Genomic DNA, 15985 nt, shown 5'->3' with positions numbered 1-15985 from the left:
ACAGACCAAACACACACACGAGCACACACACTAATAACACTTATTGAGAGATAAGCTGACACAAATGGGCCATGATACGATCCTTTTAATTGAAATACTCAGGGCTGATCAGAAATGTGACAAACATCAGGATTTAGCAACATTTCAACGGAAAACAACCGCGGTTACAAAAATATCAAAATACTTTGCATAAAAGTGCTTTAGTGTTCAAATTACAAAACACACTCAGCAGTTAGGTGCAGCACGCATTCTTTTTTTGCCACAATACTGTCACACACACACCAAGTGCCACATTTTACCACACATCACCATGTTTTTGTTGCTCTTTTCCTGTCATATTGCACTGAGGTGAGGTACAGAAAAACAGTGAACTCAGAGGAAGCAGGCCACCATTCAACATGGAAAATATAAAATAGCATTTTATATGGGGATAAAGGCCTTCCTGTCAGCGACAGTCATACAGCCACAATCAGTTTCTTTAAGCTTTAAATGATAAAACATATTCTATGATCAGATTTGTTTTTTTGTTTTAAACAAGTGACAGGTGCTTCAGTTAAGTGTCATTTCTTCAAGCAGAGTGCACCGTGTTCCTGAGCCCGCAGGAAGTAGCATGTCGGTCTGGGATTTTCAGCAGAGGAAACAGTAACAGTGAAGTGCCAGCTACATACTGTAAACCTTCCTTGCTACATTCAGTGCAACCAAAGCGGTCGTTCTTTCCAAAGGTTGCAGTTAATGACACCAGAGTGAAGTTTTTAAATGGCACACAAATAAACAGAATAATTTATATTTGGTCAAAATGGCACTCCAGTTATCCCGGAGCTGCTTGAGATTCAAACCTAAGACACAACAGGAGTTAACTGAAAAAAAAGAAAGAAAAAAAGATCAGCAGGCTCATGTGATACAGTAAGATATTTCCTAAATCCACTTGAAATATTCCATCGTGCCCCCTTTTTCATCCTGATTCACAAAGCAGGAGTGATGCTCTTTACTTTTTCCCTGCAGCTGCTGTAGACGACTATCCACTCAATTCCAGGCGTCACTTATGTCGTCTGAATATACTCTTCTTGCCGGAGCTCTTGTCTGCAGTGCTGAGACCGATGAGGAGTCGTGCTTTCTCATCTTCTTCCTGCTGCTGCAGGCTGTTGTCCGCCTTCCCTTCAGATGCCTTCCCCCTCAAGTCTGAGCCCGAAGCTGGCTTCAGACGCAGTTTCTCTTTTATCATCTGAGCAGCAAGGAGCAAAAAAGACAAGTTTAAAAATATCAAAGATCTGCCTGTCCTTTAATGAAGAGATAAGAACGTTAATGTACCTGTGCTACAAGTGCTTTTCGGCTGTCTCTTTTAACAGCCATGGCAAAGTCGAGCCATGTCCATGTATTGTTATGGTACTCCAAGCAAGGGAGAACCAGATTCAAGTCCTTCCAGTCGACACTGTTCTTTTCACCCTGAGAGAGACGAACATTTCACAGGCAAACACAAGATTAAAGGGGATCTGTTCTCTTAATGGATATTCATTGTCAGCATTTTAAATAATAATGTCAGTGTTTGCACAAACAATCACTGTATGTAATATGACAAGGTTGGGCAATGCAGGAAATGAATGGTACTAAAGCTGAGCTTCAATTTTCTTATATCTATGTTTAAAAAACTATGCTGGTTAAAGATTTGGTGTGTAATGTAGAAATTCTCTATTTTTGTTTGTTTGTTTGTTTGCAAACTATGTAAAGAAAACATGGTATGCTTACTAACAACCTCTGGGTGTTTGTCGGATGCATTCATAGCTCAGTACAATCTTTTTTGAGCCACAGATTTCTTTGAAGATTCACCTGTTAACTGTTTAAAATGGAACCAATCCAAACGTGGGACTCACAGTCTACCTGTGAGCCAAAAGCTTTTAAATATATTGTAGCTCTTAAATGATGTCACACAGATCTGGCTATGAGCCACCACCCATCTGCTGTTCAAACCTTGTGTTTGTAAGCAGCCTATCAGTGTAAAGTTGGCTTAAAAGGAGGATTGGCTTTAAGATGGTTTCAGACAGAACTGAGGGCCAACCTAAGGACCAGTGCAAGGTGAGACCCTCTGTGCTCATATGAGGACATCACATTTAGGCTTTTCTCCATTTTATTGATATTGAACAGAATGAAGCAGTGCTTTATGCTTTGTTAATGCTTTATTGTATTAAGCTGTGAAATAACCCTCTTCTCCTCACACGAGGAGATGCATTTTTTTTAAAAAAAATTACTATCCGTTTAAAGATGAATGTTTTTATATGTATGATCCAACGATCTCAAAATGCATCTCAAACACAAGCTTGGGTCAGAGGTTAAAAATTGGTTGTTTTGTTTCTGAAAAACAGAAAGATTTTCACCTGGTGACAAAGTTAGTTATATTCTAATATCTAATATTTGGCAGTTAAACAATGCTTAGTCAAACATATTTTGTATGGATGATTTTTGTTGATCTTTGCATTTAAACCAATGAATAAATGGGTACTGAATCTTACTGTAGAGGTATGTAGCAGCTGTTATGCACAGAAACCCACCTTATAGCTGACACAGAGAGGCACTTGTGGAATCTTGATGTAGATGAATGAGTTGTTCATTGCAGCTCGCTCTTTCATCTTATCAATGTCATCGACAGGATGCTGAGTGACAAAATATAAAGTCTACTTACTCTGCCTTAAAATAAAGTTCTATACATTTTAGCACACATAAAACAGCATCTCTACCTCTGGAGCCTTCCTGAATGACCTTCTAACCCCAGCAGTGCGGTTCAGTCCCTGGGTGACACCTTTGCTGGGACCCATAGCACCCATGGTGTCCTCTGACAATGGCCGAGGTTTGACAGGGATACCTGTATCACGGACAATATTAGAATAAGCTCTCTGGCCTCTGGGTGACTCTACACTTTATACTCCCACCGAGTCTCACATCAAGGTCATATTCAAAGTGGCTGAGGCTCTACATAGAGCTCAGAGGGATGACATAACAGAAAAGCAACTTGACACTGCAAGTCTGGTAGAGAAAATGGAAACTATTGATCATTTAGGCAGTATAAATTTCAGGCTGATGATCACACAGAGAGTCTGGAGATGAAGTGCTACGGTTATATTACAGCTGTTGATAAAAGCATACCAGTAGTAACCAGCCTAAATTTGTCTTCTTCATCTGTGACCTCCTCCTCTTCAACATTTCTCCCCGGGAAGAAAAACCCCATCATTCGTTTGAAGAACTGGTACATCAGCTGGATGGTGAGAGGCACCACATTCACCTGATGATGAAAACAAAATAGTGTTAGAAAAAACATTCAATCAAGCACCATAAAAGTGTTTTAGAGTCTTCATTCTCACCTCAAAGTGTTCCTTCACAGAGATTCCTCCCACAGGGGGGCGCACTTTGCTGAAGATCCGCAAAGCAAACTGGCGTCCAGACTGGCAGTTACTCTGTGGACGAAGTACGACCTAAAAGAGATGAGAGAATAGATTCAGACACATGCATGCACGCGCACGCATGCACACACACACAAAAGTGATTTGATTTGAAAAAGCTCTACTGAGATTGAGTTTGAAAAAGACACAAACACCATGTTTCATTGATGAAATGAACACAGGAAAGAAGGCAGACACTGTAAGGTTGAGTGAACTAATGGCTCAAACATGCGTCTATGACTCAGGTGCACATGCACAATATGAAACTTCTCGCCACTGTTCCAGCTGTATACATACCCTCAAACGCTGCACAGAGGAAACCAGGCACAAATAAGTTAGTTATCAAATTGATGTCTGCCATGTATGTCACATTGTGCTTGGTTGTAAAGTGACACAATGCAAAGTGGTTTGTAGAAGAGAGGACTGGCTAGTCTCAAAGCTTCAGCAACCAAAAAGCAAAGAAAATAAATGTAAAGCAAGTGAAAATAAGCTATTCGGCCTAATTTGAATATTCCAATGAAGTTATTTACCTTGTACGCTGCGTTCGGTAGCAGGTTGTTCATTGTGAACCACCCAAGCTCCAAAAGATGCTCTGCTGTATCATCAGACTTGTTCAGCTGCAAGGAGACATTTTTCAAAGTGGTTATCACTCAGTGATCTTATCAGCAGGAGAATATCAAATAACATCTGTTAACCTCTTATCCAGTTTTTAAAATGCACTAAGGAACTAAAGCCTGTGAATTTGTGGGCTGTGGTGAGAGGCAGATGGAATGTCTCCAAGCTCTGGATGGATTATCAGCATCTGCTCACCTTGCTGTACATAAATCTCTGCAGCTCCAGCTCAGCGATACCGAGCTGTCCGTCCTCTTCTGTCAAACACCAGCGGGCCTGTGCAAAGTAGATCTCTGTTCTCCTCACTACACTCACATCCTCGGGAGGTTTACGTAACTCCAGCTTATTTGCCCGCTGCAGCTGGAAATCCTTAAAACATCTGGAAAACAGATACATTTTTGTTTTTTTAAATTTTCGCCATCTCTGCTCTATCCTGGATGCAAATCAGTGCTGACATAAGACCTGATGAGGATGTTGAGCTCTTCACTCTTCATCTGCATGTCATTCTTCTCCTGGTTCAGCTGGTGCTGCAATTGTGCATTAATCTCGTTCAGTTCATCGCAACCCAGTTCCTCAGATTGCGCCTGCAAGATGAAGAAGAAACAAAGTGTTTCATTGACTTAAAAGACCCAGGCACTGCACTCCACTAATACAGTGTCACATGTCCAACATGGTGCAAGCTGCTATAAAAATCCAGTGTTCGATTTACTCAGATATTGCAGTGTGCTTTGCTTTTAATGGGTTAAGCAGAGATGATTAGGAGTTCCACAGACCCAGATAGTCTTTATTTTCAAACTTGAAGACACAACTGCTACTAACGTAATATTCTATGCAAAAAAAACTGTTCACACTTCAATGTATAAAGCATGCAGTTTTACTGATGTGTAAAATTACCTCACGTGCTTAAAGATTAAGAGTAACAATTCAGGTTTACTGTTTGACTCTAACAAGACCTTTGGGATATGTAAAACAACTACACTGATGGTCACAAAGGACTAATTTTGTGGACTTAAAGAAAATTAAAAACACAGTCAGCTGTGAGTAACTTCTGGGCTTTTACACTTAACTTTAAATTACACGCTTACCCTGATGTTTGAATAAATCTGTTTCTCAAGGCGTCTAATTTGAGCAAGGTGTTGCCTAACGGCCTCCTGAAGATGCGAGATGCTGCTGCGCTGCTCCTCGGGGTTACTGGAAATCTCCAGCTGGAAACGCACTCGCTGCTTTTTCTCACTGTGCTCCTACAGAATCACCACACAGAACACAGAAGAAACACAGTCAGCAAAAGCTGAAACATTTATTAGGGCATGGGGATTATGAGCTAGCTGTTGCGTCTCTAGCCCACCTTGCGTCTGGGCTCCACGTGTAAGAGCAGGTTGTTGACAATGTCCAGAATCATAGCATACTGAACTGGGTTAGTGGATATCTCAAGATCATGATGAATGAGAGTGAAGGTGTCCACAGCACCTGAAAAAAAAAGAAAAATGAAAAATCACTCTCTTATTAGAAAATTAGCACTCATGCTTAAAGATATGTGTTGGTGGTCAAACATACCAGCCTGTTTCTTCAGCAGGTCTTCCTTCTCGTGGTTGTTCCTCAGCTCTGGAGGCTTAATCTGAGTGGCCAGCTCTGGGTTGATGTCATGACTGTAACTGATGTAGTGCATCCGGCAACTACAGCGCGAGATGATACGCTGAACCTGCTGAGACTCGTTCACCTGTGCGGGCTGGTTCCAATCTGCAATCAAAGATCAAACAATATTTGAATCAATCAATAACTACAATACCCATTTTAGCTCTGAACAAAAATATAAATATGCCAGAAGACTTGACAGTAAAAGCGTCTTTCTCAGTGTATAAATGTAAACATCCATGCACTCAGTCATGTTTTTTTTTTTTATTGATTTTTACAGCTGTAGTTACTGTGTGTTCAGTGTCCTGCAGTTAAGGCCACACCTGTTGTGGTGCTAACCATTCCTCCCACAGCCTGGCCACTCTCCATCAGCTCCAGCACAGAGTCCAGGTTACGCTGCCGGTGCTCCTCAATGTTTTTCACCTAAAATAAATAAATAAATAAATAAAAAACTCAAAGCTGTTTAGTTAAAAAACAACAACAGACAGTTATTGTAAATCTTGTTTAATACTGTGGTAATTATTTTCTCTAACAAAATGTTTAGTCTATAAAACATTGAATATGTCAATTACAACCTTTCAAATTTCTTTTTTCAGTCAGCAAAGACTGCCCTTTGTCAATTTCTCACTATTTTGCAGCAAAAACAACTGAAATGACTTAAAATAAAGCAGCTAATCAGTTACTTGTGTCACCTTTTTAAATACAGTGTCATAACAGTACAACTTCATGGCACTCAGAATGACCTATCATTGGTTTTCATTTAGAAATTGCAATGTTTTAAAGTTTAACTGCAGACAACATCTGTAAACAACAGCTAAACCCTTAAACGTTTTGTACGTGCCAAATACAAATTAAATTCTTTAAAGAAAAGGATTTTCTTAAATGCAAAAAATATATAATAATCTCAAGTACAAAGTCAAATAAAATAAGATATATGCAATCTAAAACCTTTACTCTGTTCTCTTGGAAGGCTTTCTGGCATTAATAGGAGGCAAGTTTTTGTGCTGCTGAAAACAGACTTTGAGATTGTGTAGACAGTAATTAATATTAATAATAATTAATTGCCCAACCTAACGACCCTTAGGTCACTGGCTTTAAGGGCTTCTGGAGGCTTTCTACAGATTTTTCACTGTATTAAACAAACAGCAGCGGTCGGAGCAAAGTTTGCTTTTCTTCACATCAGAGTTTTCTAGAGAGAGATTTCTGCTGCAGGCCTTGCTCGTGTTTATATCGTTTATCACATCGGTGCGCTACAGAGCTGTGCATTAAACAAAATATTGAAGCAGAGAATTTGTGTCGAGAATCTTTTATAATCAAAATTTTCAAATTACTCGATGAATCTTTGCAGCCCTAATTCTACGACTGGGTTAGTTGACCCCGTGAGAGCTTAGCCTACCTCCAGCCACAACTGTCGGTCCTCTTGTTCAGATGGGTTGGGCTCCATGGTGGCAAAATACTGCATACCATCCAGCAGACAGGTCCAGGTGGTCTTCTGCTTCAAGGTGTCGTTATACCAGGCAGGGTGATGCTCACACTGCAGCAGTTGAGCCTTTGCTGCAGACACCAGTACACAGCCGGCAGTCTCTGTGCCACGCAACATCATCTAAGTAACGCAAAGGATGATTGAAAGATAAACACCTGACAATCAATCTGCATCAATTAATCCAAATTTGACAGATTAGTTTTCAAGTAAAAATAGTGACAATCTACATGAACATCATATGATGGGTGAAGAAAAGTGGCAAATTATTGAAATATAACTGCTGTTATTACTGCAGTTACCTGACAGTTGACCAACTCAATAAACCAGTTGCGGTTATATACATCATCAGTCTGACAGGCTGCAATGCCACACAGCTGGTCGCTGACACCTGAATCCTCTTCTGAAAACACCACAAACTTGTCTGTCTCCTCAATCAACTTCTGAAGCATCGATGTGCCTGAAAGATAAGTGGAAAAGCAATCAGTTAATAGATGTTAAAGCCTAAAACCGTGGCCTTTTTGTTAGTCAGGTGACTTCCTTACCTTCATTTTGACTTTTTTCTGATCGGTTGACAGAAGCAACAACTGGTATGGTAGGAGCTGTGGTGGGGGAGTAGGTGGTAGGAGAGCGTTTGAGCTTCTTTGTCTGCAGTTGTGTGTCGATTCTCAGACCTTTCAAAGCTTCAGTGGAGAGATTTCTTTTCAGTACAGATGCCTTTTTGTAGCCATCATATAGCCCAAAGGCTATGTTTCTGTTTGTAGTTGTCCAGGAAGCACGTAGATCCACCAAACGCAATTTGTGAGTATAAGAGGCATTTGTTTCATCCTTTGTGTTCACCTCCTGACAAAGAAGATACAGATAAGGACATTAATTATTCATGCAGTCGCAGTGAAAAATACATTTAAACTCCAGCCCTTAGGCTCTGGCTGCTACCTCCTCCATGCGATTGCTCTGTCGTTGGTAGCTAAGGGATGACAGGCTGAGCAGGTGAGTCTTCTTCACTTGAGTGTTGATCTGGTGGTCAGCAGTCTCATCCCAGGTGGAGGCCATCAGGTGGACTGTCACCTGTGAGAGCTCACTAACCATCTGAGTCACATTCCACTCAGAGATCAGCCTCCTCATCACAGTGCCAGCTGAGACACCACACAAACACACAAAAGCGCACACATGTAAACTAATGAAGAGTACTTTATGTGATGTTGTGCATCCAGCACATCTGTAAGTAAATTGCTTTTACCCTGTGGAATAAGTCTTTGTGTGCCCCGAGTGAAGACGTGGCCTTTGTTGCACTCCAGTTGGATACCTCTCTGCTGGGCAAAGGAGGCCCAATAATGCACCTAAAGGGTACACGATATATAAAATGTGCAATAATCAAGAAAAACACTAATATAATGAACAGTTACAAACTGAGGCATATTTGATGGGAAAAATGCAAACTTTGACCCTGAGACTGCTGCTGTTGCACACACTGAAAAAACAAAACAAAACCTACTTGTAGTTGTGGAAAGGCAGCTGTGTAGGACATCTGCTTGTAGTGCTGACCAAGCTTCTTGCGAATTGGCTTGAGGCTATGGAAGAGCTTGCCTCTGCAGATTGGCCGAGATACGCTTGTCCAGGTGGCCCAGAAATTTTGCATCCAGCGCAGTGTGCTGCTGTACAGGAGGATTCTGGGCTGATAAGTGTCTACGAAGAAAAAAAGAACAAAACCTTTAACTCACAAAAGTAAAATAGACATAAAACACTGGTTTGTAAGTGTTTGTAAATTTAGTTTACATAGAACGATGATTGAATACAGTTTGACAAACCTGTGCCACAATGCTGGTTAAGGTCCATGGTGATGGAGAGGTTGAGATTCTCAGAGCGAAACGCTCTGTAAGAGTCGTGAGGCTGTCCTGAGGTCACATCTGCAATGTTCTCTGCACAGCAGAGCATTACAGCGTGGTGGTCATGGGGATTGCCATGGCAAAGCCATTGGAGATCAAGGGTCATACACAGGTTGGGTAGGTGTAGAAAACAGATATCATCATACCTGGAAAAAGATACTTATTAATACTGAATGTTTCTCTGCAAACACTGCTTTTATTGCTTCCACTTACTTTGACGCGGTCCTGACATTTACATCCAAGTCTCCTTTAAAAGCAAACTGGCCGGGGTTCCAGTCAAAGTTCAGCTTATTCCACTCCCAGTGCAAATTTTCCGTGGTATTATAGGGATCCTGTAAGAATCATAACAAATTAACCTGTTACTAATTTTGCTTAGCACAGTGGTTCTCAGACATTCTCTAGCATGTTCTACCTCAACAGTCAAAAACACCCCTCGGTTTTTATTAAAAATATAAAGAACCCAACATGAATAAACTTAACCAAATGGCAGTGCAATATCATCAGAAAACTCTTGTTTTGTTTTCCCTAAAAAATATGTTGTTCATCTTAAATCTAAAGTAAAGTATTTATAAAATATACTTTATTTTTGCCAGGCTACCTGTGCCACAGCTTCAGTGGCTCCTGCCCCACAGTTTGTAAACAACTGGTTATCATGGCATTGCTAACCGTGTCAAAACATAAGAATTACTTTAAACAAAATGGAGAAAGCTGCCAAAAACATAAAAATAAACTGATATTGATAATAACCTGTCACAGGTAAACATAAATACTAAGAAAAAACAATGTTTTACCTCTGTAGCCAGCTGATGAAGATTGGCCTGATCAATGTCCATGACCCAGTGCCCGTGCAGAAGGAGACGACTTTTGTCCCACCAGGCCAGAAGAGGCGAGGGATCAGCTGTGGGTTTGGTCAGAAGGTCAACTGACTGGCCAATCAAAGTCCAGGCAGGGTCCCAACACGGCCCCCAAACAATAGTGTACAGAGAGATGTTGGCTGAGGAAAAAAAACATGTAACAATTCCTGTGTGAAACATTCAATTCAATTCGAATTCAGTCATAATCACTGAGTAGTTGAATACTTTAAAAAGAAAAGTGTACACTTTTCTTTTTTAGAAGAGTTCTAGTTTTGTATGTTCAAGGACAAGGACACATTTCTCTCCTCATTTACTCCTGAAAATTCAGTCTTCTGCTTCATCAGTTTTAGTCTAAACAGTTGAACTTTTAAATCACTTATTGGTCATAGTCATAGGATTATAGCAGATTCTTCTGCATATCTAGACAGGATTTTGGGACACTGACCAACATTATACTCATAACTCACATTTGAAGTCATAGTAGAACTTGAGTGGTGGCATATTCCTGTGGACTGTTACATCTCCCCACGGTGGTCCAAGGGGGACAGTCTGTTTGCGCCGACCTCTCAGCTGTCCATCTTGCTCTGTGCCAATCAGACGCCCCGACAGCTCCCAGTCACGGATCTCAAACAGGTAGCGAGGGTAGTCCCGAATTCTCACTGGTACAAAGCAAAAGTAGTAAATACTTTACTACTTTAATACTCTAGTAAATACTAGTAACAATAAAAAAAACTTTGAAAAAAATCCTTTGTTTTTTGCCTTAAATGGGCATATAAAGGTGCTCTTACCCAAAAATGCAGCTAGTTTAAACTTGACTGCACGGCACCATTGGACGACCAGAGGGAGCCCATCTCTGGGGAAGGGACTGATCCCATCAATGTCCCTCAACTGTTCTCTCACCCTGTCGGGGCCATGAAGGGTCTGATCAGCAATGACGACAAGTTGTAAGTCTGAAACAGTCCAGGTCAGCAGCGACTTCCTCATGGGAGTGTTTGCATAGAGGCGGCGTGAACGCTGGATGTAGATCTCTATATGCTTTTTCTCCAGTGAACTATACAGCTCTTCTATCTTTCTAGCCGGGAGAAGTTCTCCATGTTGCTTGCGGAGATCTGCCACCTTCTTATCCAGAAGCTGCAGACGTTTTGCACTCTCTTTACTTTCATCCTTCATCAGTTCATAGTTGTCTCGCAGCTTGATTTCGAAGACATCGTCCAGGAAGACAAATGAGAACTGGCTAATTTTGAAGATGAGGTCAGGCGGCAGACGTTGGGTTGCTGAGGCCTGGGTTGGGGACTGATGGAGACTTTTTAGCCACTTCTGTACACTAATAGCTTTGTCAAATGTGTTTGAGAAATTGTACTGGTAGGGGAACTCCATAGATAAGGAAGGACATGTCAATACCCAGACACGGTTATGAGGAGTGGTGAGGAAGGGGAAAGTGTCTCTGTGCAGCTGCATTTCAGTCAGATCTGCATGTGTCTCCACATCTAGGCCATTAAAAGAGACTATATTGTTGCCATCAAAGTTGAAGATCACTGAGGGAGAGCGCATATGCATAGAACTGCCTTGCTTTGAGAGAGAGAGTGCATCCATGTGCAGCAGAATGTAGTTCTGATCAGTAACATGAGCAGTTAAACGAGTACAGCCCAGTTCAACACGCAAACACAGGCCTCTGTTCTGACCTGAGGCAGCTTCAGTGTTCACTGGTTTAACTGGCTTTTCCTCTCCTTTCTCTCCACACAGCATTAACCAACACGCCTGACCTTCAGTCATGTGCTGATATAGGACCATGTGGTCTGGTGGCGTCCATTCGACAGTAAGATCCTCTTCACATTGAACCTATTTAAAGAAATCAACATATTAATACACTCTGAAATAAATACCGCTAGCATGCTGAGATGGAAATTTATTTAGTCCAGATAAATTCAATTCAACAAATGTGGTTACCTGTATGGTGTGGGTGGTGATGTGGTACCACAGCGTTAATGTGGTGAGTTTTACTATAGGGTTGATGGTTTGAGAGGCGGGGCAACATACTTCCATGTTCTCTGTGACTGTCTTGATCACAGACAAGCTGACCCCCTGCAGAGACACCCTGGAGCTCTCAGCAGAGGTCAGGACTCTGACAGTGTCCATCCGCAGAGATACAGCTCCTACACAGGAAAGAAGAAAGAAGAAATAATACAGGCAAAAATGGAAGCAAATCAAAAAAGAAAACAGTGAAGAGAAGAAAGTGGAGGTCTCTTTTGGAAGTATCCTGGGAGAGAGAGTAGAGGGAAAGCTACAACGCAAACGGCACAAGGTGGATTTGTACCTAGACCTCTGCAACAGCACATGGATTGTCTGCTCAACCAAGTGAGCTATAGTAGCAGCCACATATTATCTTCAGTAGAAAAAAATCTCTCTCTTTCTCTCTCTCTTTTTTTTTTTATAAAGCAAGAGATGTAACTGACAGAATTCATTCAGATTAATTTTGATTTTGAAAAAAAGTTACAAATTTCCTCACAATTTACTAAAGCCAAAGGTTACATCAATCAAAAACTATTAAAACTAGGAAAAAACAATAAAATTCCTAAATGTTGCAGTGTTGTGAGATAGCCTACCAACAGAGTAAAGAAACCTTTAGCTTTATATGCTTTAGACTGAAAAACTATGTGACAAAAGTGGATGCCAGCAGAAATTTATGATGTCAATAAGTGCCGTTCATAGCTTAGATAGCATAGCATAGCATAGACATAGTAGGGTTTAAATAGCAGTTTCAGTCCATATTTACAGTGGATGTGGTTTTAACTGTGAAAAGCAATACACCTTTTTCTTTACACATAAACAATTTCCTGTTTAGCATACATGTCCTAATATGATTTAAATTACTATGCAATTACCCTGAAAATGTTTATCAGTTGTATGTGATGATTTGTTTTATTGCCACATAAGTTTCATTTGGAATTAAAGCTGTAAAACAGTCTTTTCAGTCAAATAGCTCTGTATTATAATAACAATTCTCATTCCTTACCTGCAACATTAGAAAGCGTGAAGACATTAACGTCCTCTAGACAGCAGTCCACTTTAAAAAGCAGGTGTAGTTGTGAGGAGGGGATAGGTTTTATGGTGTCGTCATTACAAGGAGACAATGGAGTCACATCTGGCAGCTGTGACTCTGGATGACGAGGAAAACACATGAGAGACAGCAAGCGAGACAGACACAGTGCACAGGTCTCTGAAAGCTCCACTTGAAGCCCTTTCAGGCTGGACTCAACGTTCAGACTCAGAGGCTGGCTGCTCGACTTCATGTGGGGTCGGTTCAAACTCCCCTGGAGGGAGAAGAGATTAATGAAGAAATCCTTAAAATCAGTTTAACTTGAAACCACATGTTCTGATTTTGCATTGCTCATATAATCTAGAGTTGGACAAATTGGAAGATTTCCCAAGTTTAAACTGTAAAAAAAAACAAACAATATCAGTCACAAGTCACTTCAAAGAAGGTTGCTGATAAGAATTTAAGCTTTATATTATTTTTTCCACTTTATTATTCATAGCTAAAGCATCAGTATCTTGGCCAGGTCTCCCTTGAAAAAGAGGTTTTTAATCTCAATGGGATCTTCCTGGTTAAATAAAGGTTAATAAATAATCAGTATAGAAAGATACAAATGTTTATAAAGGTTTGTCTGCAGTCCTACCTGCAGGCTGAGTGAGTCTAGGATTAGGGCTTCTCCCCATACATGTTTACCAGGAGGGTGGGGTGCCTGCTGGATATGAGACCCCTGACCCACTCTCCACCAGAAATTGTCCAAGGACAGCGAGGCACGTTCGTGCACATTTTGGGACTCTTGATTCTCACTCTCAACTTTAATGTCAAGGATATGACGCAGTTCTGAAGAAACAAAGGGTGTGCAGATAAAAAAAACATTGTAAGTTAAGCATAGACCGTATAAAAGATAAACACTGTCACAGTTTTACTTTCTTTTTTGTAAACACAGAGGGAGATGTAGGTTCAACCTTGTAACCTAGAACACTGGCTAAGAACTGGGAATTACAAATTATTAGCCAATGAGAATGTCTACGATAATCTTTCGATTCTAATAAATACCACCATTTACAAAATGATGTTCATGTTTTATTCGATATGACCTGAAACTATGTGCCCATAAAGAGATCAGGAAAAGGTTTACTGATGTCAGAAAGCAAGTATTTCTAAGTGGTCCCCTGGTGGCAATTAAAAAGAACTTATTTAGCCCCATTTAAGCACTAGCTTCACTTTTCAGACCATGTCTTTAGTACTTTTTCAATTCAAGTGACTCTGAATAAAAGGAGACCTCTTTCTAGCGTCACTGCTTGAAGTAGAAAAAGTTAATGAGTAACATTTAAAAGGGCCCTGTGGAAAAACCTTATCTAATCTACACATGTTTGAAAGAGGTTGGCCTAACAGTTACCCATAGAACAAGGTTATGAAGGAAAACGTGTTTCAAGAATAGTTTCTTGTACAGTTTTAAGCAGTGTCCTTTTTTATTATTTTCTATTTACCCAAGTTTTGAGATGTACTTAATCATGTAGCACCAGAGAAAGAAAACCGAAGAAGATTCATGAACTTGTACATAATAAAGTAAAGTAAAAACAAAGTGTAAGTAAAGTAAAGCTTTTCAGGTAAGGAGTGCTGGGGTTTAACATAGCAGAATCCACCTGCAATACTGCATACTGTATGGGTAATTCTTAACAGCTTGTTGTCCTGGTAGAAGGCTCAATGTGAACTGCTGCTAGTGCAAGAGAGGGGAAGTGGTGAATGATCTAACCCACTATAGTACAGGAATTACATTACAAGAATTTCAGCTGAATAACTGAAGGTAGTCAGGTAGGTAAAGTCACACAAAATTCCGGGTTATTTTTCTAAACTTCTTTACTTCTATTTATTTTTCTGGCTGTTCTTAGATATGTAAAAGTGGCTAATGGTAACAATAAACTAAATTAATGGTTGCAACTGTACAAATCCTTAAAAAAAAAAAAAAAAAAAAAAAAAAAAAAAAACAACTCCTGGATACTTTGGCCTAGTGGGAGGGTCAATTTGTGTCTGGAATAAATCAAAACAACCCTGATCTTATGAAGGTGGTGAGCTTACCATCTGACTCTGCTATATATATAGAGCATCATTACCATTGAGCACTGTCTGGCAATCAGCAGATGGGAAAACTGTAAAACCTTAATTATGCTGACTAAACAGATGCTAAATGATCCTGGACAGTGGCAAAAAACCAGGTTTGATTATTTCCAGTTTCATGCCAAGGAAAAGTTAACTGTTGAGAAAATGCTATAGGTGTCCAATTTCCATTCTACACACCTTAACCAATTTTTTTGTGTGTAGATGAGTAAATCTTTAAAAAAAGAGCATGTTAAAATAAATATTCCTGTATAACTATTTTGCATCTGGCACTTTTGTGAACATAATGCACTCTTCACATGACAACAAGTACCTCCATTAGCAGAGAGGAAGCCCAGAGCAAAAGGTGTGGTGTCTCCCAGCTGAACAGACACATTGATGTTGGACACAGAGGTGGTGATCATCACGGGAGCATCCAGGTGAGGGAGGCGCCTGAGGAAAAGGAGGGTGGGCAAATAATCTAACGGACTACACCGCACAAGGTAAGGTAATGGACAAAAACAATAGAGAATGAGTGATGCACAAACAGGGATAATGAAGAGAAGATGGTGAAAGGTGTTAAGAAGATTTTAATTTCAGAAATCCAGCAATCTAACTATGTGAGTTTCACTTTTACAACTTGCCTTTTTCTGTGTGCTTCCTTCCTGTGGAATAGCTGTTCCCATGGAAATAGATTGAGCCAATGGGAAAACTCCTGGTGACGGTAGTGAATGATGCAAGTGTTGACGACGACTGACCCTGAGATGTCAATTGATGTAACCTAAATCACAGAGACACGAGGGAGAAAGTCTGAGTAACTGATTTACAAAACGTTGCAATGTGGCCTTAAAGCATTTCCCTCACCTGCAGGGTTGTCTTGATTGTGTTCACACAAAGAATTCTTTGCCTACTTTGAGACAGCAGAAGTCCATCTGCCAGCAGAAAAAAAAAGAAGAAAAAAAAAA

General features: G+C 40.4%; 1 protein-coding gene across 7 annotated transcripts in view; it reads right to left on the bottom strand.

Moving 5' to 3' along the window:
• Positions 1–70: 70 nt before the first annotated feature.
• LOC102194936 (protein KIAA0100) overlaps positions 71–15985 on the bottom strand; it is a 20819-nt gene continuing 4904 nt past the window's right edge. For 3 of the 7 annotated variants that reach the window (XM_005739384.1, XM_005739385.1, XM_005739386.1), the window contains exons 11-41: positions 15885–15952; positions 15665–15801; positions 15355–15509; positions 13570–13763; positions 12906–13203; positions 11840–12045; positions 10681–11731; positions 10360–10551; positions 9830–10032; positions 9252–9370; positions 8961–9184; positions 8648–8838; positions 8393–8492; positions 8089–8288; positions 7698–7995; positions 7455–7612; positions 7069–7275; positions 5996–6095; positions 5595–5777; positions 5386–5507; positions 5126–5281; positions 4503–4624; positions 4239–4419; positions 3959–4045; positions 3726–3734; positions 3351–3461; positions 3136–3271; positions 2730–2854; positions 2544–2645; positions 1309–1443; positions 71–1222 (exon numbers count right to left, since the gene is read on the bottom strand). In XM_005739384.1, coding sequence (XP_005739441.1) covers positions 1037–1222; positions 1309–1443; positions 2544–2645; positions 2730–2854; positions 3136–3271; positions 3351–3461; positions 3726–3734; positions 3959–4045; positions 4239–4419; positions 4503–4624; positions 5126–5281; positions 5386–5507; positions 5595–5777; positions 5996–6095; positions 7069–7275; positions 7455–7612; positions 7698–7995; positions 8089–8288; positions 8393–8492; positions 8648–8838; positions 8961–9184; positions 9252–9370; positions 9830–10032; positions 10360–10551; positions 10681–11731; positions 11840–12045; positions 12906–13203; positions 13570–13763; positions 15355–15509; positions 15665–15801; positions 15885–15952 — 5756 coding nt within the window. In that variant the 3' untranslated portion in view covers positions 71–1036. The remainder of the gene's footprint in view (positions 1223–1308; positions 1444–2543; positions 2646–2729; positions 2855–3135; positions 3272–3350; positions 3462–3725; positions 3735–3958; positions 4046–4238; positions 4420–4502; positions 4625–5125; positions 5282–5385; positions 5508–5594; positions 5778–5995; positions 6096–7068; positions 7276–7454; positions 7613–7697; positions 7996–8088; positions 8289–8392; positions 8493–8647; positions 8839–8960; positions 9185–9251; positions 9371–9829; positions 10033–10359; positions 10552–10680; positions 11732–11839; positions 12046–12905; positions 13204–13569; positions 13764–15354; positions 15510–15664; positions 15802–15884; positions 15953–15985) is intronic. The other 4 variants (XM_005739387.1, XM_005739389.1, XM_005739388.1 and 1 more) reach the window with 4 other exon arrangements.

Source organism: Pundamilia nyererei, unplaced genomic scaffold (assembly GCF_000239375.1).
Source record: "Pundamilia nyererei isolate P.nyererei 1_Seehausen unplaced genomic scaffold, PunNye1.0 scaffold00091, whole genome shotgun sequence".
Taxonomy (NCBI): Eukaryota; Metazoa; Chordata; class Actinopteri; order Cichliformes; family Cichlidae; genus Pundamilia; species Pundamilia nyererei.
The sequence above is the reverse complement of the archived record's forward strand: the minus strand, read 5'-3'. Positions and strand labels throughout refer to the sequence as shown.